Source organism: Cervus canadensis, chromosome 23, assembly GCF_019320065.1.
Source record: "Cervus canadensis isolate Bull #8, Minnesota chromosome 23, ASM1932006v1, whole genome shotgun sequence".
NCBI lineage: Eukaryota > Metazoa > Chordata > Mammalia > Artiodactyla > Cervidae > Cervus > Cervus canadensis.
The window spans coordinates 37,622,724-37,646,875 of NC_057408.1; the positions used below are offsets into that span (position 1 = coordinate 37,622,724).

At 39.6% G+C, this 24,152-nt stretch overlaps 1 protein-coding gene across 28 annotated transcripts in view; it reads right to left on the bottom strand.

Moving 5' to 3' along the window:
• DTNA (dystrobrevin alpha) overlaps nt 1–24,152 on the bottom strand; it is a 414,322-nt gene that overhangs the window by 88,394 nt on the left and 301,776 nt on the right. For all 28 annotated transcript variants that reach the window (XM_043444242.1, XM_043444243.1, XM_043444251.1 and 25 more), the window contains 2 exons: nt 16,588–16,801; nt 3,335–3,420 (listed from right to left, as the gene is read on the bottom strand). In XM_043444242.1, coding sequence (XP_043300177.1) covers nt 3,335–3,420; nt 16,588–16,801 — 300 coding nt within the window. The remainder of the gene's footprint in view (nt 1–3,334; nt 3,421–16,587; nt 16,802–24,152) is intronic.

The following is a 24,152-nucleotide window of genomic DNA, read 5'->3' on the forward strand; positions in this document are numbered from 1 at the left end:
GCTCTTTGAGACCAGGGATCGAGCTCACACCCCCTGCATTGGAAGTTAGGTCTTAGCCACTGAACTACAAGAGAAGTCCCTGCAGCTTATTTTTGCAGACTGGAGAGCACAGCTTTCTTCCAACGGGACTCATGCATCTGTGACTTCTTTCACTAAATTGCAGAGGATTGACTTTGGCCACTGGAGAGCATGCAGGCTTTGCTCACTGACCGTGGGTGTCTGGTGAATGATGGGATAGAGTGAGGAAACAGCCCTGGAGCAGTTATTAATATATTGTTTGTTTTGAATTCCTGGACTTGCGAGAGAATTTTGAGGGATTCAACGACTGGCAAATATCTGCTCAAACAGTTAGTTAACGTCTGAGTTTTGTAATTGTGCCAATGTTGTTTGTTGCTGATGTAACAACCTTTCCCTTCATCTTTATTGGTCCCAGATTTCTTCCTGGGCTAAGAGACAGCAGAGACCGTTCTCAGCCCAGGAGGTCAGAATGACTGGAAGACTCCATGACCATCATGGGCATTGCTTTCCCCTCTCTAGGAATTGATATAGTAAGTGGTCTCTGATGCCACCCTGGCCATGAGACTTAAGGGCCAGGGACCTCTGGAGTGGGTGTGACTCCTGAAACTGTTGTACCCTGCTTTACCCTCAGAAGAAGGATAACATCTGACACAGAGGAAAGCCAAGCGGAAAGATGGAAGGCATTTGGGTCCTTGATGGTATAGAATCAACCTGGTTCATAAGAGGCTCTTAGGAGTTCTGAAATATAGAAACCTGGTTTCTTAGTTTTCCTCAAACTTATTTTTTCATTTAATTTTTTAAATTACAGGATAATTACTTTACAATACTGTGATTTTTTTTTTGCCATACATTAACATGAAATGGCATTAGGTATATATATATATATCCCTTCCCTCTGGAACCTCTATCCCAGCGCTCTAGGTTGTCACAGAACACTGGCTTTGGGCTCCTTATTTTATTAAAAGATCCTTTTGTCCACATACCTAAGATTGAATAAGTATTTGGAAGTGTTTCTTAAGACTTTGAAAAAATTTTGCTACTGTTCTCAGCATAAGTGGCCAATGGTGACATGATGTCAGTAGGCAAGGCCCTTGTGAGTTTCTTCCTCTGCCCTGGTTCCTTTTGCTAAATGTTCTCTTCTCAGCCTAACCCTGAAGGAAATGTCTTAGGGATTACGCTGTTATTTTTTAAATTTTTATTTTTTTAAAGTTTTTTTTTTTAAGGAGATTTTTTCCTGCCACTTTCTGACTGAGCTGTTATCCTCAATCAAGCACTGGGATGGTTTTCTAATTTTTTACATCTTTCAGGTGAACCGAAGGTAATCTAAACTGGGCCTTATGAGAGTCTGCTTGAGCTTCTCTGAATCTTGACAGCATTTGGCTGGTCCATGAAAGAAGGTTCCTGGGAGAGAGGGAAGATGTGTGGTTATGTGGGGTTTCCATGTACTGTCCCCTTATCCATTGCTTTAATGACATAACTCTTCTTGGGGTATGTCTGGGGAAATGCCAAAGAAAAAAAGTTTTTATTCCTGTATTTTTCTTTATTATTCCTCAGTGCATCAAGAAGCAAGAGATTACATTCAGCAGCTGATATACAACAGGTTGACAAAAAAGCCTAGAGGCTCTGTGAGTCCCAGATGATTGCAGCCAGTAGGGTAGATACCCTACAGGTATCTAACAAAATCCCCAAATTTAGGATGGAGAAGGAAGCTGAGGACTAAAGAAGCAATAATTTCCACAGGATAACTCAGTGAATTATTCACAAAGCTGGGCCTGTAACTTGAGGCTCCCAGTTCCTAAGAGTGTGTTTTCTCATAGGGCATTATAACTCAGACTCAAAATACTTAGGGGAAGAGCAAAGGTTACATGGTAATTTTTCTTTGAAACAGTCACATATACAGAATTTTAAACTAGTTAGAAATGAAAATTCTTGCCCTAACCCCCATTCACTTTAGGCCTACTGAATCAGAAATTCTGGGAATGAGACCCAGAAATTTCTTTTTTAAAAGCCTGCCAGGTGATTGCATACATACTAAACTTTGAGAGCCACTGATGTATGGAAAAAAGTTAGGGTTCAATTCCTGGTACCATCTGTGATTAACTCTCCAAGTCTCAGCTTCTTTACCTAAAACATGCCAACTAACCAAAAAATTCCCACTGTTTTGATGGTTAAAAAACTACCACATTTAGTGACAAAACGTACACAAAAGGCCCCAGATCACTCAATGCCCTTTAGCTATCATGCCTCTATTGGCATCAGTTCATTCGCAGTCTATGGTTTCTGCATGTAATTCCTCTGTCTACACCCTGGCAATATCTTCCTTGGAACCGTTCAAGTGTCTAGTGATTTGAACAGCACTGGCTGAGAAGAATTAGGAAATGTTCTGGGAACTTTGGCTTGAGATGACTGAAAAAAGAAGGTTTCCTAACATGGCCTTCATCTCCTATGGTGATGGACTTAACTTGTGAGGCAGTTTTGTACCATGAACATGAGAGAATGTATATTTTACCTTGGTGTCATGAACAGTCTAACTGGTGATACTTAACAGGTTGTAAATAATAATAATCCATACCTAGAAGGAGAACATTCATTCCATTGACGTTTATCTAAGATGAAAATATTTTTAGGATAAAACCCAAAGATCAATGAACATTACATTTCTTTTCTTTCTTTTTTTTCCTGAATATTTCCAGTGACTTAATGTCTAGGAATAAGTCAGTTCAATTGAACCAGCAGAGAAAACCAGAAGAAAGTGGTTCAGATTCCAAATTATGCTCTTTCCAAAGTTGAACCCCCTTGAGTCTGCTCAAAGGCAGGGATAATAATATTAAAGACCATCCTCCTTCTCTTGTGAATTAAAATTGCATTTCCCTAGGTAACCAGGTACAGTTGCTGAAAGAGAGCTTGCTCATCTGGAAAATGAATCTGAGTAGTCATTTCCATATGTGCCTTTAGTCACTGCAGACATTGGCCCATGGCAATAGAATTATAATGCAGATCACCTTTGGGGTGCTCCAGAGTAACAATCATACCTGCTAAGGTATTACAGGTAGGGCCCACACCTTCACCAGAGAGATGCTGCTGCTCACGTTGCTAATCTACGGCCCACACATGCCATGGCCACAGTAAGAAATCACTAGACTTGGACAAGCTCAGTCCTCTGTACATTAGTTCATTACATTGAACATCATATTTCAAATAACTCTCATAGAATGAGGAAAATCATGGATGGTCAGGGGAACCTGGTAGGAAGCGGGTAGAGGAAAACACGGCATATGGAAGGGGTGAGCAAAGAGAGATGCAGAGAATAACTTACATCTTAATTTGTCCATGATCTTCCCTCCACACAACGTGGCTAAAGCCATTTTGACAGCAAATACTGAAATTTTACCATGGCCTTCCCTGTTTAATGATAACAGAAAAAAATAGAGAGAGATGTCATTTGAAGAACTTCCAATAACTTGGTTTGACATTTTCTGTTGTGCAGAAATCATAGGACATTGGAGTTGTGTGTATTATGTGAACATATCCACTTTAAAAAATGTTATGAATACAATTCAACACACACTTCTGAAAAACTGTCTCTTTGATATTTCCTTTATTCAAAAGATAGCAGAATCTTTAAGTTATTCTTTGTCTATAGCACTTGCTCAAAGGATGGACTGGTAGCCATTCATTTACTGTGAATGAAAATTACAGAGCATTCTTTTCACTTTGGCTTTCATGAAATAATTTTACACACGATGTTGTCACCATCTCTATAATTTATTTAAACAAAGCTTCAGAAAAATCTGTTTTTTTTTGGGGGGTGATAATTCCTGAACTTTGTTAGGGTAAATATGGAGACTTTTCATTAACACTCTTTTTCGACCATCATTTTATACCCATAAGCCAACTGTCTTCATGTGATACATTTACTTTTCAAAGGAAGTTAGCATTTTAAAGGGGCAAAAGCAAGAGCTCTTTTGAATAGGTTTCCTACCAAATCTTCCTTGATTCAAGAAGTGAAACTAACTTCTCCTTCACAAAATGTGATATAAAGGACATAGGGTAAGAAGTAGAAAATTTCAGCTAAATAATTTTTTTTCCAGCTGGAATAAACTTTATTCTTAAAGCCTTGGAACCAAAAAGTGTGGTAGTTGCTGGTGTTAAGAATGATCAAAAGAGTTAATTAAACTAATAGAGTATGTATTGACAAGGGCTTAGTATATAGAAAAAATAATTTATATGAATAAGACTCACATATCTGACATATTAGAAGAATAAGACATGATAAATGATTGTGTCCTTGTTCTTTGCTAGGCTCCAGAAAGGGATCATTTGTTATTCATCTGTTATTCATCTTTGTTGCTGTCATTCTTAGCGTAGTACCTGAAACAACAGCTAGCCAGAATGCAAAACTGACCCAATCCTATGCTAGTGACTCTCCCATTTATATCTCTAAGCCTAAGCACCAGACTTACATAATTACATATTGGAAATCTTCACTTGATACCCCTCCACTCAAAGCAGAACTCACCGTCTTTTCAGAACCTTCCCATAATACTCCAACCAACTTAACTATTAACTTGTGCTTCCTCCTACAGCCTCTCTTTTCGGTTGTCAGCCCCATCATGTACCTAATTACCTAGAAATGAATTCTGGGAAAAGGTCACCCTTAACTTTTTGCTCTTCCTCAATTCAGTACCACTCAAATAAATGTTTGAGGGACTCAGATATATGCGCTTCACTGTATGTTAAACCCACTTCCTTCTTTCCCTCCTGACTGCCATGCTTCTATTAGCTCTTCCTTTAACGCGGTAATAACTTCTTCAGTTATCTCTCTGCTTGCACACTCATATGACAGATCTGACCATACTACAGAGTTTTCTCTTCGAGGTTCTACATCTATGGATTCAACCACCCGCAGGTGGATACAGAGAATGTCTGTAAGAGACTTAGAAATCCCAGATTTTGGTGTCAGTAGGGGGTCCTAGAACCAAACCCCTTGGGACCCACAGTATTTCATTATTTAAAACCACGTTGCCTTTATTTTCCCATAGAAGATAGTTCTAGCCTTGTCTGTTTTCTCCAGTCTCATCTGCTACCATTCCTTTTCATTCTACACCACGGTTCCTGTTTAATGCCCCTGCTCTTCCCACCAGGGTCTGCCCAGGGCTCTCCCACCCATTCATGAAGTCTCAGCTCAGTATCACTGTTCACTCTGCTCCAAAAACAGTTCTTCCCCTGGAGGTGGAAGCTATTGCTCTCCCCTTCACTCCTTCTTTTTTGCCATTACAGCTTTATTGCAAAGGACACAGGCCCAGATGAGCCTCATGGAGAGACACAGGGATGGACCGTCTTTCACAGTGTCAGAGCAGGTTACCTACTTATTATTGGGTACCTGTCACTCACCTATTACCGAGTGACCTTGATTTATTTATTTACAAGTCCACGTTTGATTTGACTTCACACTGTGGGATCCTTGGGGGCATAAATCATGTTCCCTCAATTAGCTGAATTCCCAGTGCCTCACACTTTGTCTCACATTGTGTTAGAGAACAATAAATGTCTTATATTAATTAATGACTATTAATCATTACAATAATTGTCCTAGAATTTTGATCGGCCACTCATTAAGTTGTTCACTAATTTTAGAGCTGGTAGCTATGACAAAAATGCAATGATTTTGTAAAAAACACCTCATTCAAAATTATTTCATGTCCCCTGCATTCCCAATTGCATGGATACCTGGAAGTATCAACAATTTTATTTTAGGAAGTAATTAGCTTCTTTTCCTAAGCTGAAATATGGTTCAAGAAATAACTGGAGAGTCTACAAAGTGTGAAGAACCGACATAATAGAGTGATAAAGTGGTCTTCAAAATGCAGAGAGATTTAGGAGTATTCTATACAAGACTTCAAGAGCAAGTACAAGTTTCTTTCAAATCAGAGAGAACAATTTAACTCAAGAAAGAGGATAGACTACAGACGATGCTGGAACAGAGAGCTCTCCAGAGTATGAAGTGATGGGAGCTCATGGGTGAATTCTTCAAGCTTAGCTTTTAATGAATAAGATCCTAGGGAGATACCAGTCTTGTATTGTCCCTGAAAATGCAAGATGGATGCCTTATATCCAATGGTAGCTGTATCAGCGCTATTTTGCCAAATTGACATAATAAATCTGGATAAATCACCAAGTGGAGGGCGACTCAATGAGAGTTTTGCAGGAACTCGAGGGTGAAATTAGGCCACTGGGATTTATTGGTATGTAAGCTACTATGCCAGATTGCAGATGTGACCCCTGTTACAAAGAAGGAGTCAGGGGGTAGGCAGAAATGTAGACCATGGGAAGCATGCCAAAACCAGATGAATTCAGATCTTGCTCAGCCCTGTCATTGGATAAACCTTTAAGGAGTTTAGTGAATGGAGATGATGGACTTGGCTATGGAGAGGTACCAAAAGTTAAACACAAAGGGATAGTTTTAAAGAACATTTTCAGCAGATATAACAGGATGAAGAAAAGGGGCGGAAAGAGAAAGATTTTTCTAAAGGCCTTTGACAAGATTCCACACCAAACACTATCACTTGAACAAAGTCACCTTAGGATCAGGGTCTTTATTTTGTTGTGAAGAAAGACTTAGCATTGACGCAGGGATCAAAAAGTAGGGAGAAGCTGGTACATCCCAAATGGAGAATGTCAGAACTGTTCTCATTAGAAATCTTCCCTAGTTGAGGCAGTTTGACTCATGAACAGTCAGTGACAGCCCTTGGGTATCTAAGAAGTAAAAAGTCAAGCTCTCGAGGATGGAAAATGGGAAACTCCCAGGAGTCATGGGCAAATGAGCAGGAAAGCAACGTATTGTTCCAAAGTGAGTTTTGCACACACCATGCATCCAGAGTAAAGTGGTGAAATGGTGCAATTTGGAATGTTGGTTGTTGGCTGCAAGTCAGGAAGTAGATCCGCCTGTGTGTGCTGAGGATGAAAAATGTAGACTGTTCCTAATGCTGCAGGGTAAACAGTCTCAGCACGGCAGCACAGAGAGGAGCACTGGAAAAATCTTGCCTTGCTCTTATGGAAAGCTATGCCAGAAGCACACCTTCAATTTCATGTGTAGTTCAGACTGGCACTTGAAGAAAGAGGGAACTGATACCATGGTGATCCAGCATTCCCTCTCCTGGGCATGTATCTGGAAAAACTCTAATTTGGAAAGATACGTGCACCCTAATGTTCACAGCAGTGCTACTTATAGTAGCGAAAACAGAGAAACAACAGGTGAATGGATATAGAAGCTGTGGTACATATATGCAGTGGAATACTACTCAGCCATGAAAAAGAATGAAGTAATGCTATTTGCAGGAGCAGGGGTGGACCTAGAGATTATCATACTAAGTGAAGTAAATCAGAAAGAGAGAGAAAAATACCAATGATGTCACTTCTATGTGGAATCTAACAAATGATATCAATGAACTCATTTACAAGACAGAAACAGACTCACAGACACAGAAAACAAAGTTATGTTTACCAAAGGGGAAAGGAGGTGGGGGAGGAATACATTAGGAATTTGGGAATGGCGGATACACACTGCTATATATAAAATAGATAAACAACAAGGTCCTACTGTATAGCACAGGGAATTATATGCAATATCTTGTAATAAGCTGCATGGAAAAGAATATGAAAAAGAAATATATATATATTATATATGTATATAACTGAATCACTTTGCTATATACCAGAAACTAACACTGCATTATAAATCAACTATATACTTCAATAAAAAATAAATTAAAAATAATAGAGAGGCAACAGAGCCAAATGTGCTTGAGAGTATATGTACTATGCACAGTGTATAATGGATACAGCATACAGAGTGGCCACTAGAATCGCTGATTTTTAGGGCTGGACTGGGCCTGAGAATCCATGTTGAGTGACATGACCACATAAGCTTTTCTTTGTGAATGAAAGCTGCTAGTGTAAAAGGTATAGTAAAAGCCTTAAAAATAAGCTTACTACCAGCCTATCATTCTTTTTTTTTATTCCAAAATTGACATTTATTCATGAAAAATCCATTTAGGAATTATATTACACCATAAATTGGCCTTTCACACATTCTTCAAACACTGCTGAGGTCCCAGATCAGAAAGAAATGTAAGATGAGAAAGCTCTTTCAAATTTTAAAACTTTTAGAAGCCAAGGGTTTTCAATTAAATGTCACAATCACTCCTCTTTAGAAACACCGCTCTAAAAAATTCCTTCAAACATACTTTGTTATATACTTAAGAACTGAATTAAGAGGAGTATTCTAATAGTTCAGATAATTTTCTCTGATCTATTAAGCATAATATGCCATCCTAAAGATCTATCACTATCTTTTTTTTTTCATTTATTTTTATCAGTTGGAGGCTAATTACTTTACAATGTTGTAGTGGTTTTTGTCATACATTGACATGAATCAGCCATGGATTTACACGTGTTCCCCATCCCGATCCCCCCTCCCACCTCCCTCTCTACCCAATCCCTCTGGGTCTTCCCAGTGCACCAGGCCCGAGCACTTGTCTCATGCATCCAACCTGGACCAGCCTATCATTCTTTAAGTAAAACAAACTTTGACTTCTGTTTTCTCTTTCAATGGAGAGTGAGAACACAAAGCATATACATATTTTACTCATTTTCCCTTACTCTCCATTATTTGTTTTTGGGAATCATGTAATAGATTCTATTTTAAGCCAATTACCCTGAAGCTTTTGCCTCTGCAAATTTTACTTTCCTATTCTAGCTTGACATCAGCAGATAACCAATTATATAGGAAAAAACATACCCAATTAAATTGTTAAATTGGTAGGTAATTAATACCTAAAAGGATTTTAAGAGAACCAGCAAATTATCATAGGTAGAAACTAAAATTGCCTCACCAATCAATGTTTCTTTAAATTGTTTATTTCCTTTTATATTTTGCTCAGTCTGAAAAGTTTCAAGTTTTCTCAAGGGAAGCCTGATTGAAAATGGAAAAAGAAAAGTGTTTACCCTTTGGTTAAAATATATATGTGGAGGTTGGTAGAGTGTCTGTCTTAAAGACATGCATTACTTCACAGTTCAAAATAGAAAATAGAAAATGAGTAAGTGCTTTACCTAAGGGCTTTTCCTACGACTATGCAAACAGACCCTGAATATTTATTGGAAGGACTGATGCTGAAGCTGGAACTCCAATACTTTGGTCACCTGATGTGAAGAACTGACTCATTGGGAAAGACCCTGATGCTGGAAAAGATTGAAGGCAGGAGGAGAAGGGGATGACAGAGGATGAGATGGTTGGATAGCATCACCGACTTGATGGACATGAGTTTGAGCAAACTCTGGGAGATGGTGAAGGACAGGGAAGCCAGGACGCGCTGCAGTCTTGGGGTCGCAAAGAGTCAGATACGACTGAGCGACTGAGCAGCAACAATACAAACATAAACTGACTCCTTTTAACCCAGAGATATTACTCTTAGGAATAAGTTGTCTGGGAAGGAAAATCTACTTTTGACCAGAAGAAAAAACAACAAATAAACACTGATAGGTCTGGGGTAGTAGACAGAAGTTGGAACTGTAAAAATTTAATAAACAGAAACCTCAATTACACAGAGATCAGCAGGGGGAGCTCTTATACCCTGTGATGATAAGAGGCCAACAGGAAGACGACTGGGTCCTTCCTGGCAAGGACCCAGTCAATGAAAAGCCATGCACTCTGCCTCCCTTCCTGCCCTCTATAAAAGTATTCTTTCCTAGACCTGTGGGGACTCTCCAGGGTTGCAGACCTCAAATAGCAATTCCTTGCTGATCCCAAATAAACCTTTTTTTTTTTTTCTTTCAGAGAAATAACTGGTAGTCTGTTTGTTTCTTGTCAACAGACCAGAATAAAACATCTCTCCTAGTTCCCAAGAGAGTTTCTTCCTTGAAATTACAGGACCCCATGACAAATATCAACAGTACATGAACTGAGAATAGGCTTCAACAGTATGTGAACCAACAACTTACAGATGTTCAAGCTGGATTTAGAAAAGACTGAGGAACCAGAGATCAAATTGCCAACATCCATTGGATCATAGAAAAAGCAAAAGAGTTCCAGAAAAACATCTACTTCTGCTTCACTGACTACACTTAAGCCTTTGACTGTGTGGGTCGCAACAAATTGTGGAAAATTCTTAAAGAGACAGGAATACTAGACCACCTGACCTGCCTCCTGAGAAATCTGTATGCAGGTCAAGAAGCAACAATTAGAACTGGACATGGAACAATGGACTGTTTCCAAATTGGAAACGGAGTACATCAAGGCAGTATATTGTCACCCTGCTTCTTTAACTCATATACAGAGTACATCATGCAAAATGCTGGGCTGGATGAATCACAATATGGAATCAAGATTGTTGGGAGAAATATCAATACCTCATATATGCAGATGACACTACTCTTATGGCACAAAATGAAGAGGAACTAAAGAACCTCCTGATGAAAGTGAAAGAGGAGAGTGAAAAAGCTGGCTTAAAACTCAACATTCAAAAAACAAGATCATGGTATCTGGTCCCACTTCATGGCATGCCATCACTTCATGGCAAATAGATGGGGAAACAATGGAAACAGTGAGTGATTTTATTTTCTGGGGTTCCAAAATCACTGCAGATGGTGACTGCAACCATGAAATTAAAAAACACTTGATTTTTGGAAGAAAAAATACGACAAACCTAAACAGCATATTGAAAAGCAGACACATTACTTTGTCAACAAAGGCCCATTTAGTCAAAGCTATGGCTTTTCCAGTAGTCATGTATGAATGTAAGAGTTGGATCATAAAGAAAGCTGAGTGCCATAGAATTGATGCTTTTGAACTGTGGTGCTGGGGAAGACTCTTGAGAGTTTCTTGGACTGCAAGGAGTTCAAACCAGTCAATCCTAAAGTTTCGAAATAAGGACAGATGCTGAAGCTGAAGCTCCAATATTTTGGCCACCTGATGCCAAGAGCCAACTCATTGGAAAAGATTGAAGGCAGGAGGAGAAGGAGACAAAAGAGAATGAGATGGTTGGATGGCATCACTTTGGACATGAGTTTGAGCAAGCTCTGGGAGTTGGTGAGGGACAGGGAAGCCTGGTGTGCTGCTGTCCGTGGGGTTGCAAAGAGTCCGACAGGACTGAGGGACTGAACTGAACTAATGACAAATATCAAGTCCCTGAAAGAGACTGAATTCTGACTGACTGTTTTCTGAACAGGCTCAAGGAATTATTTCTTGGTTTAAGAATACTAAAACCAGAAGCTTTTCTTTTGCCAACATATTTTACCAAAGCATTTGGCAAGCATTTATGACAAGCAAAAGTCCAGCTCTCACACTTCTGTTCCTCACACATTTTGGTGGCTTAATTCACAGAGCGAATTGCTTCTTCTTCTGTCTTTCACAGCATGGCTCTGTCATAACATGTTTCTCTATCTGGACATTATTTTGTTCATGTGGATCATGCATTTATTAACTCGATAAATATTGACTAGCAGTGCCTCAGAGGTTGGGCATATCAAGGCAAATAAGGCATGACTTCTACCCTTCTTTTTCTCATCATCTATTGGGGAGTAAGAGTCAATTTTAGTTAATTTTAGTCAATTTTTTTTAGTTAATTTTAATACAATACATTTTAAGGGCAAGGTCCATGACTTACTCATCTATTATCTTCAGCCTACTGTAGCACCTAGAACATAGCAAGTTCTTAATACAAGTTAAATGAATGAATGCATAAGTGAAATATTCTGATTTACCACTTAACTATTATATTGAGTATAAGTATATATAAGTATAAGTATATTATAAGTATTTGAGGAAAAGTGCAAAGATTGACTTTACAGCTCTTAATATTAGATTGGGCAGATATGTGATACATTGAATTTAGAAGGGGTCATATACACAATTACTCTCGTTTTGGGGAGAGTGAAGTTAACATGTGGATGTATAGAAATCCCTTATTTGGCCCTGGCATCACTTTGGGTTCCCCATAATGTTAGCAAAACATTCAGGAAAAGAATCCTGACAGCACTCGGCCAGGCAAGTTTGCTGGAAGGTTGTCCATAATGGAGACTAGAAGGGGCCAAACATGTTGACATCTCTCCCTCACTCCCATGAAATCCTACCTGCCACTCACCCAAGTACATCCAAGAGAAAGACGAGTGACATTAAGGATGTTCAATTTATCTACAATTATGAAAACCCTTTGGAAAGAGCTTCCATTTTTACAACATGTAGGAGTGTTGGAGCAAAGTACTTTCTATCATAACAAAATTTTAGTGAGTAGAGAATATGGATACCTTGGATTTAAGATGTGCTAAGAAAAAAATCACCAAGAAAAGTACATTTTAGAGATGGAATGTTCGCCACATACATAATCAAAAGCCAAGAGAAGAACATTTGGTTTCGTATGACTCTTTCCTTTATCCTTCATTGTCACACATCCATAGAGCCTTACATATGAACAACACATTTTGTTAGTGTATTTGGTAGTGCATCTTGAATTAAACATCAGAATCATTTTTTAAAACTCAAAAGGCAGAAGGATTTTGGCAAAGTTCCAGGATTATTTCATAGTCACACATCTGAAATTATGCTATAGTACTTTCCATCGTGTTGGGGGCTCAGCAGTGTGAAAGAATATTCAGATGGCTCAACAAGGTTTGATATGTCAAAAGAGACGAAAATTCCAGAATTTTGTATTCTCTATGAAAGACTATTACATGATGAATATGGAGTTATGGATGGCTATTGTAGAACTGACTCTAAATCTACAATGTAAAACTTGTTCAGTTCAAATATCTCTTTCACATACACTCTGTCAACTGTCTAAATACCACAAACTAGAAAGGTTAGGAATGTGAGCATAATAATATCCTGTAACAGACAGGGTATGTTTAAGGAAAAAACACATTAATTCTCATATAAAAAGATAAAATGGAAAGCATGAATATAGCTGAACTTAAACTGATGCCTGAAAGAAAATGATTTTCCCCCACTTACTCCATCTAGTAGTAAGTAAATTATCTAATCTTCTTATTTTCAGCTTCGTCACTTACTCAACCTGGAAAATCATAATAACAGAGCAGCCAAGCAGTAAGATTGCTGGTACACAGTAAATGATGAGTACCTCTTAGCTATTATTACAATTATAATATTTTTATTATTATCATCAGAGAATTGGCATTAAGAATCAACCTCCCAAATAAGAAAATCACTGCTTCTTGGAATACATCTCATTGTCCAACTTTGGAGTTTTAAATATATGTGCAAATAATATTTGCTAAAATTAAGACCCCTGTCACGTAATCTATTTTATGAGGAACTGTGCCAAGAAGGGAGTCTCCTGAATTGAAATGAGATTAAATCACCTGATGAAAGTCGATCTTAGTGTTTCCCAGGGAAGTGGGAACAGGGTAAAGAGAAGCATGTTGAAGTCTTTTGTGAAAATGGGATCCCCCACATTAGTAACCATGGACATCTAATGTGCTTCTAGATGGAGCAGTAAGTGAAAACAGAGGATATGAGTCTAGGTAACAGAGCAAACTTAGACCCCCCCAGGTTTAGTAATAATAGACTGGAGATTTAGGTCAGTTCAGTTGCTCAGCTGTGTCCAACTCTTTGCGGCCCCATGGACTGTAGCCCACCAGGCTCCTCCAGCCATGGAATTTTCCAGGCAAGAGTACTGGAGTGGGTTGCCATTTCCTTCTCAAGGGGATCTTCCTGACCCAGGGATTGAACCTAGGTCTCCTGCGTTGCAGGCAGATGCTTTACCGACTGAGCCACCAGTTCAGTTCAGTTCAGTTCAGTCGCTCAGTTGTGTCCGACTCTTTGCGACCCCATGAATCGCAGCATGCCAGGCCTGCCTGTCCATCACAAGCTCCCGGCCTCCCTTAAACACTTGGGTTCTGTAAAATACTGCCATTTGCAGCAATATGCTTGCAACTAAAGATTATCATACCAAGTAAAGTAAGTCAGAAAGAGAAAGACAAATACCATATGATATCACTTATATGTGGAATCTAAATTATGACACAAATGAACCTATCTATGAAACAGTAACAGACTGAGGGTCATAGAGAACAGACATGTGGTTGCCAAGGGGAGGGGCTGGAGGGGGGATGGAGTGGGAGGGTGGGGTTAGCAGATGTAAGCTATTATATATGGAATGAATAAACAACAAGATCCTATTGCCTAGCATGGGGAAGTATATTCAGTATCCTATGATAAACCATAATGAAAAAGAATATAAAAAAGAAATATCTGTATATATATAATCTAATCACTTTGCTGTTCCTCAGAAATGAATACAATATTGTAAATCAACTATAGTTCAATAAAAAATAAATACTTGCATATGTTAGTTATGGGACAGGTGGTAGGAAATGACATCAGATTTCCATACTGGATCTCATTTGGATAACTAGAAGTATACTATCAGAAGAGTTGGAATAGAACATTCATTTTATTCTTGTTTCTATTCTTATATTCACTTGTACATTATATTTCCAGGTAGTGGACTTCCTTATGAGAGGCACTCACAGTGTCTAAAATTTCAAAATCCATCAGACTTGTTTTTTAGTAGACCTGTACTCATTGGCTCTGCTGAAGGAGAGAATGCAGAAGTGTGTGCAGACTGGGGTCTGTCTCTAGATGGATGCATCTGTGAATCTCTACGGTGAGACTTCTCTGTGTGGATGTGTTTCTAAATCTACTACAATGAGATTACTGAAAGAAGACACCAGGGGCCTTCCCATTAGTAAGAAGATTAGGAACCAAACATTTCTTGTGAACATCGGTGTGAACTACTCTTTATCTTGGTATAATCCTTCTTAGTTTAGCATCCAGCAATCTTCAAATGATTCAGCTACATTAGCAGAGCTATTTAGAAAACATTTACAGCTCAGCTTTTTGAAATGCTCTTCCTGGTATTCCCAAACAAAAGTGAAAATTCTATTAGTTTAAGCTCCATCTATTTCACAACACCCCCCCACCCTTATTGCTAATTTGGCCCCATTTCTGAATTTTCAGAGTTGGCCCAAATTATTTTTTAGCTTTGATTCCTTATAGCTTTGATTCCTTTTAGCTATTCCTCTAGCAATACCCCATGAGGTAGCAGGAAATTACCTCTTTCTGTTTACATTTTCCATCGTTACACTGATAACAAATAAGCCTCCTGAAGGCTTTAGCAACAGGTCTGAAAGCTGCCATGGTTTTGTTATAGAAATTCCACGGCTTGGTTCCACTCTGCTGCCTGTCATGTGGAACCACCGCTTCCTTTCCCAGCCCTGCCGTTTGACTACCACAGTGATGAGCCCAGAGTAGTACATCAGTTCTGAATGCTGCACAGACTAAGATAAATGGAATTTATCAGGCTGGACTGCTTGTTTATTTCAACTTGAGAGTTTCTCAAAATATAAACACAGAGACAAAAATGTATACTGGTCAACCTGAGCACCAACTATCCTATCACCATGCTAGGTTGCAAAGTGACAGCTGGTGACTTTTGTGAGTGGCATAATGACATTAGCCTGGCTGGAACATCTCCAGTGCTGGGCTTAATTATTCCCAAGCCTTGGCTAGACAACGAGAATAAGCAAAATATTCTGAGTCTTAAAAAGGGATTGCTGAAAGGTCAAGCTAGCGATTTTCCTTTTTAATATTCAAAACGAGGAGTGAAATTGGAGGTGTTGATCCTATATCTAGCCTTGGGGCCATCAGCAAAAGCCTTTTTGAAATTTTCATCTGATAATAGGGTTCAAGGGAGGTTTTACATTTTTCAGCGCTGCCACATGTGCCTGGGAAAAGAAATCGAAGCTGAATCCCTAAGTCCTCACTCTGCCACTATCCTGCTGAGAGTCAGTGGACCTGCTGATCGTCACTAGACAAGTGACAATCTCTCTGTGCTTCAGGTCCTTCACCAGTAAAATGAGAAGTTTGGAAGAGTGACCTTTAAGATCTCAGACAGCTCTGAAATTCTCTGAGCCTGTGAAGGGAAGTTTAAGATAATGAGGCTGGGTTTCAGCTGTGGTGCGTGAAATGGCATCACTTTGTTTTACGTGGTACATTATAGACCAGTCCGTTTAATGCAAGTCACAGCTATTTTTACTAGACTAGTCAAGGAAGGAAGCCTGTTCAACACCTCTTTGTTTGCTCTGGGGTCTTGTTATGCCACCTCAGAAGCGCTGTCTTAGACAATTTGCAAAGGAGAGAGTTAAAAACATCCTCCACAACACGCTTCATTAAATCGCTCCACAGGCCTGCCACCACGTGATGCTTCCAAGTGTCCGTAGCTTCCAGGAAGCGTAGGATGAATTAAACAAAGGTCAGCACATAAAATACAAGTGTCCCCAGTTTCCTGTGGTGCCATTTTACGCTCTAAGTCTTTTCCAAAGCATTTAAAATTTACCTTACACACATAGAAACTCTATTGAGATAAGTATCTGAACAAGAAAAAAGCAGCAGTTGGTTACTCCAGAAAATTCTTTGGGATAAAGACCAAGAAGGATAAGAGGAAGGGGAGACGGAACACGCAGAGAGTCACAGACATTTCAGAGGGAGCTTACGGATCAAAGGCTGCCAGCAGGAAGTTTAACAGGAGGCTGATGGACTGCTCCACCTGGATTTGGTGTGTGGTTGGCATCCTTTTGTTGAGCTGGTAAAAGATGGTGGAGAGCACAGCCTCCAATCGGGCCACGCTGAGCTCCATGTTTGGGTCCACGTTGTTCAGAGCATTTTCTCTTAACGCTTCTATGACGTTCCAAATGTCCACCAGGTGCACTAGATACAATGAAAGCAGAGTGGACGCATCAGCCCCGAGTGCATGGAAAGGTAGATTCATTATTTCACATGTGGGGGTTGACACTTGCAAAGAAAGGTACATAGTGCAGGATCTCAAAGAGCTGACGTGCAACGTATAAGAGCAAAACAATGATTTTATGAACATCACAGTAGAGAATTATTTCTGAACATCACAGTATTCTTCTTAATAATCTGTTATTCTTCATAATAGATCTTTGAAATACTTACAATGTGAAGAATCTGAGGATCAAGAAAGTTAACTGACAAACACAAAGGTCCAAGGGCAATCACCTGGCATTTGTATCCAGGTGTATCTGGCTTTTTAAAACATTGAGATAGAATTGCTATATAACACCGTGTAAGTTTCAAGTGCTGATTTGATAATTTTTATATTGATTTGACACATTTCTATACCACAAGATGATTACCACCATACTGTTGGCTAACACATCGGGTCCCCTGATTGTCATTTCTCCTTTGTGGTGAGAACTTTTAAGATCTAGTTTCTTAGCAACTTTGAAGTATATAGTACTTGTGATTAAAATTAACAAGGCTATCTGGCTTTAAAGCACTTTCCCACTGGTACACACGGACCCCTGACAAAGAAAAGAGAAAACCAACTCTTAAATTCTAGGGTTGAAAAGCTATCAGAAATGCATTTGAGCATTTAAAACATTTTCATTTCTTTACATATTTTCAGTCATCTAAGGTTTGAAATAAGAAAAAAAGGAAAAGTTAAGGTAGGCAGGGGAAAAAGGAAAAGTTACCTCTTCAATAAAGCAGTAGAACTAAGGCACAGATCACTTAAAGGTCAAGAATAGTTTGTTGGTGCCATTGTTAGCAAGCACATGTAACTTAAGTCATGGTTACTTTTACTAGGATAGTCAAGAAATCTCTTTCTATGTCTTCTCTTCACCCCAAAGTCTTGTTAGGACGTTCCCAGACACCATCACCACAATCAAGACAATGGACATGTGTATCACCCCCACAGGTCTCCTTATGTACATTCTCATCCATCCTACCACTCCACCCTGGGAAACCAAAGATCTGTTTTCTATCACGATGTCCTAGAATTCTATATAGCTGGAATCATACAATACGTACTCTTTTTTTTGTCTGTATCCTTCTACTTAGTGTAATGATCTTGAGAATTATCTATGTTGTTGCATGACAATAGTTTGTTCTTTTTTATTGCTGTATGGTATCCTATTAAATAGCTATACCACAAATTGTTTATCAACTCCCCTGCTGGTAGACATTTGGTTATTATGTCATCCAGTTATTGGTTATTATGAATAAAATGCTATGAACAATCATGTACAAAACTGTATAGACATACACTTCCATTTCTTTGGTAAATATGTAGAAACAAAGTGGCTAGGTTGTATGGTAGGTGTGTGTTTCATTATGAAACTTCCAAAGTGTTTTTTAAAATAGTAGTACTGTTTTACACTCTCATCAGGAGTGTGTGAGTTCTAGATTCTCCATATCTTCATCAAGTTTAAGGTTCACTTTTCATTACACTTTGGTGTTTAAAAAAATATGTTGTCTTTCTCAATGAAGTATTGGGTTGACCAAAAAGTTTGTTTGGTTTTTGAAATAAGATCTTATGGAAAAACCCAAATGAACTTTTTCGGCCAGCTCGATATACACTTACATTTTCATTCCTGAGAACTGTACATGCCACATATGCTTTTCCACCAACAACTTTCAAGTTTTAGTCTTTTATCTCTTTGTTCACTTCTGACACTGTATTTGAAAAACAAAACTAACATCTATCAAGCTCCTGGACTTGAAGTTGAAATAAACACTGCATTTGGAGTCCAAAGACATAGGTCCAAATCTGGCTATTCTCCTACAAGTGCATACCCTTTAGGCCTTGACTTAGAGCCTCACTTTCCTCATCTGTAAAGTGGGGACTGTTGTTGTTTAGTTGCTAAGTCATGTCTGACTCTTTTGCGATCCCATGAACTGTAGTATGCCAGTCTCCTCTGTCCATGGGATTTCCTAGGCAAGAATACTGGAGTGAGTTGCCATTTCCTTCTCCGGGGGATCTTCCCGACATAGGGATAGAACCTGCATCTCCTGCATTGGCAGGCAAATTCTTTGCCAGCGAGCCACCATGGAAGCCCGAAGTGGAGATGGTGTTCATTAAATGGAAAAAATGCTTGAAATCAAAAGTGGTAGTACCTGGTACATAGAGACAACACATTTTACATGAACAAATGAATAACGTGAGTCATGTCAAAAGAAAAAGAAAATCTTTTCGGCCAATCTATGGTTTGGAAGAGAGGAACACAAATCACTTTCCAACTGAATTCCTTAAATATTTCTTAGATTTGGATAAATTCAGATTTCTGTGATTCCAAATTTGCAAACTTCTTTATCTATCACACAACAAATATGAATAATGTATTTCTTAATGTTATGGATCCAGTTTTCCAATTTAGCAAGCAAGGTACTCCTAGGGAGATGACATTATAAGTTGAATTTATTTATTAATTAAAGTTCTTAAGGGAAATAGATGGGATTCCTATAATTATTCCCTATACATTTGATCTACAAACCCTCTGACTCTAGGCCTTGGGGATATCCAGGTACAGGATACAAAAAGAGCCATGATGATGAGATCTGGCCCATCGTCCTGGCTCTGGTGTGTGCCCAGGTAACTGTAACGAGTAGGCTACTGAACCATTCTGATCCGGATCCTGGCTATGGATCACAAGAAACAGGCATTGGAGAAGAGGATTATGGACTCTGAACTTGAGCACAGGAAGGAGATGGCTACAAGGCAAGAAAGAGAAATGGCAGTTGGTGGAGGGATAGTCTCTCTTCTGGGGAGACTCTGTCAGGGCAGAAGGCTCTAGGATTCCCAGAAGTGGAAGAACACAGATGCATGTGAGTGACCAACAGACCAAAGGGAGGTCCTTTAGGCAACTGAGTCTTTGCTTGTCCAGCCTATCTTTTCTCTTCCAAACCCATTTCCTCTAGCATTCCCTTCTCTAGTGAATGGCACTAACCCCTGCCCCTGCCAGAACCTGCATTTCATCCCTGGGTCCCATATCTTACATGCTCTCAACGACCAGGTCCTTTGAATCTATCTCATCAATGTCACTTTAATGCCTCTGTTTTCATGGACATTTATCCCCATCACACAACTTCATCATCCACTGCTGTGACCACTAGCTCTCACTGGTTAAGTCAGTTCTTTTGTTTTTATTCTTTCTCCAGCCCAACTCTTGCTATACACTGGAGTCAGAGCTATATTACTGAACTGCAAATCTGACATGGCACTTGTATGAGGCTGGAAGTCCTTTAGTAAACTTCCCATTCATTTGAAATTCAAACTCTTCAACTTGTCTTGCGAAGCTGTTTCTGATCTGGCCTCATTTACTTCTCATCTATGTTTCAGCCACCATAACTCAGTATCAATACCCCTTCCTCAAGGGTGTCTTTCTGGATCCCTGCCTCCAGGTTTTGTATTCACCATACATGCCGCTTTAGAACCCTGTTCTTTCCCATCACAGTCTTTAGTGGACTCTCTGTGTGGATAAGTTGGTCACCTATTTCCCCCTCTGCATTGTACGTGCCACAGAAGAAGACCGCCTGTCATGATAACCATTCATATCCCAAGCACTGTCACAGGGCCTCATACATCACAGGAGCTTAATGAATATCTGTTGGCTGAGTGAATGACAAGGAAGTGACAATACAGAAACAGGCTAAGGATGCATTTGATTGCTAAAGACGTGATAGGTGTAATCATGAAATATCAACAACATGAAGAATCATACAAGCTTTGGATTGAATCTTAGGTATGCATGCCTCCTCAGTCGCTTCAGTCATATCTGACTCTTTGTGACTCTGTGAACTGTAGCCCACCAGGCTCCTCTGTCCAAGGGATTCTCCACGCAAGAATAGTGGAGTGGGTTGCCATGCCCTCCTCCAGGGGAGCTTCCTGACCCAGGGATCACATTTCCTGTGGCTCCTGCATTGCAAGTGGGTTCTTTACCGCTGAGCCACTGGGGAAGCTACAATCTTAGGTACAGCATCAGTGAAATTACTCGACTTCTTTGAATCTTATCTTAGAAAAGTCGGGCTGATGATAATACTTCCCCTCCAATGATTACTATGAAGGTAAAATGGGATGACGCCTGAAAACACTTGGAATAGGGAATATAACATAGGAAATAATAGCATCCTATAATTATAGACAAAACATCTGGAAATCATGTGAAAGTTATTAAAAATAAGCATGTTCAACATGGAAGCTTACATTACCATATGTAAAATAGATAGCCAATGGGAATTTGCTGTATGGCTCAGAAAACTCAAACAGGGGCTCTATCAATCTAGAGGGGTGGGATGGGGTGGGAGATGGGAGGGAGGTTCAAAAGGAAGGGTATATGTATACCTGTGGCTGATTCATGTTGAGGTTTGACAGAAAACAGCAAAATTCTGTGAAGCAATTATCCTTCAGTAAAAAAATAAATATGCTCTATATTTGTGTTTTTTACACATTTAAGATCACAATATAAGGAAAAATAAAATGCTAATTCTGAATGTGAGAATAGTTACATGTGACTGAAAGAAAGCTAGTTTTCATAATTATGTGCCCAGTACTGTTGGCAGGTCTTGGGGACTCGATGGCAAACCATAAAGATGTGGTTCCTGCCTCAGGGGCCAACAGCATGGTGGGGATACAGACCTGCCTCACGACCACACAGATAATCAGAAATCATGACTTACTGTGACAGACAGGGTGCCACGTACAAAACCAGATTACTATATGGTTGTGAAGAGGCCACCATAACAAGATAAGGTGGAGAAGCACTATAGCCACAATAATGATTCTGGTCTGGATGCTGAGACGTGGGTTTTAAACAGCACAGTGACATGATCAGTAATGCAGCTTAAAAATATCATTTCTGACAATGAGGAAAGAAGGGAACGAAGATGGACAGGCATGCATGCGGAAGTCGCTAGAACCTACTGTTTTATCCAAGTAAGGCACCATGGCATTTTTGCACAGGGGGTAGCAGTCCACAGAAAGACTGTAATCATGCATGTTATATGTACTTATTTTCTAGGAGTGACAGAGTGGAAAGGATACAGATTTTGCCATCACAAAGACTTAGGTTTTACTCCTGGCTCCACTAATAATTGTAAAACTGTGGGCAAGTTATTTCACCTCAATACATTTTATTGGGCTTTGCATAGGTGGTGCTAGTGGTAAAGAACCCACCTGCCAATGCAGGAGACGCAAGAGATGAGGGTATGATCCCTGGGTTGGGAAGATCCCCTGGAGGAGGGCATGGCAACCCACTCCAGTATTCTTGCCTGGAGAATCCCATGGACAGAGGAGCCTGGCAGGCTACAGTCCTTAGAGCAGCAAAGAGCCAGACACAACTGAAGTGATTTAGCATGCACACATACATTTTATTATTCCTTTTTTAGAAATGAGGAAACTAATACCACTCAGAGGGAGTTGTGGTGAGGATAAAAGAGAAAAGGTATGCAAAGTGCTGGCCACAGGGCTTGGCACATAACAGATACGTAACAAATGACAGCTCTTAAGTGTTAAACAACTTCTGATCTGCAGTTGTAATATCCTATTATTAATTTAGAAAATTTCCTATGAATCCAAACCTAAGTTTCAGCCCAGTACTCCAAATTCAGTAAACTAATAAACAGATAATTTTTGGCGTACATTATGTAGGTGATGGCTTTCCTGATGGCTCAGCAGAAAAGAATCTGCCTACGATGCAGGAGACATGGGTTTGATCCCTGGGTCAAAAAGATCCCCTGGAGAAGGAAACGACAACCCACTCCAGTATTCTTGCCTGGAGAATTCCATGGACAGAGGAGCCTAGGGACCTACAGTCCATGAGGTTGCAAGAGTCAGACACGACCTAGCAACTAAACCATCACCACCATGTAGGTGACATAAAAGAAGCACCAACCACACATCTCAGCCACAAAAACAGACAGCTTTTCAGTTTGGTTGTCATAGATCCTGAGTTAGTGGAGTTTGCACTGATATCACTGTAATTAGAGGCCTTGTGAGGAAGGCCTTCTCTCACACAGGTTTTTTGGAAATTTTATCGGTAACTACTTTAAGAGGTTCAGATCACAGTGCAGAGTGGTCCAGGTCCCTGGGCAGTTGGCTGGGTTTCTGTCAGATTTTTATACCGGCTATCTATTATGACCTTGAGCAAGTCACTTAATGTCCTTAAGCTTCAGTTTCCTCATCTGTAAAATGTGGGTCATTGTGGGGAAACAAATAAGATAACCCATGTAAAGCACTTCACATAGTGCTGAGTGCATAATAAGCATTCAATGCCTGTTAATTATTATTGAAAAAAGGTAAGTATCACAAGCCTTTTGCTTAATTAAATAAGAACATTAAGAAATGTGCTAAGTTGACAGTCATTAGGAAGTTATTAAGAGGCTCTGTTTCAAAGGTCTTCAGTCATGTTTGACTCCCTTTGACTCCATGGACTGTAGCCCTCCAGTCTCCTCTGTCCACAGGATTTTCCAGGCAAGAATGCTGGAGTGGGTTGCCATGCCCTCCTCCAGGGGATCTTCCTGACCCAGGGATCAAACCTGTGTCTCCTGCACCTCCTGCATTGGCAGGAAGATTCTTTACCACTGAGCCACCTGGGAAGCCCCTTTAAAGGTCTGCAGTTGTATAAATATACTACTTACTGTTGAGCTATCAAATCGTTTTAGAGAATGAGGAATTTATTTAAGTCATGCAGTGACGACTGTACAACACTAGATGGCACTGCGCACACTTTATTAAATATCCGTCAGGCTTCAACTGTCCATCATAGAGCACCTGCTACTACAAAAGTGATTAGAAGCGGGGTTTCCTCATCTGTATAACTGCATACATTTTATGCTAACATACTAGATGAGGCATCCGTCTGCATAGTGAAATTATTTAACATTAACCATGTCAAGAATAAACAAAATGTACTCATAAAAGTACTTAGTACTTCACAGAATCTTAAAAATAATATACGTAAAAAATACGTTAATTTCATACATTTATATTTAATCCTCAGTTTGTCTTTATAAATAACTGGAAATAGACAAAGTTTCAATTTTGCTGTTTAGTCGCTGAGTCGTGTCTCGTGTCCAACTCTTTGTGACCCCATGGACTGTAGTCCCCCCACCCACGCTCCCGCCCCCAGGCTCCTCTGTGCATGAAATTCTCCAGGCAAGAATACTAGAGTGGGTTGCCATTTCCTTCTCCAGGAGATCTTCCCAACTCAGGGATTGAACCTGGGTCTATAACCAATGTCATAAACTTGACTAGCATAAA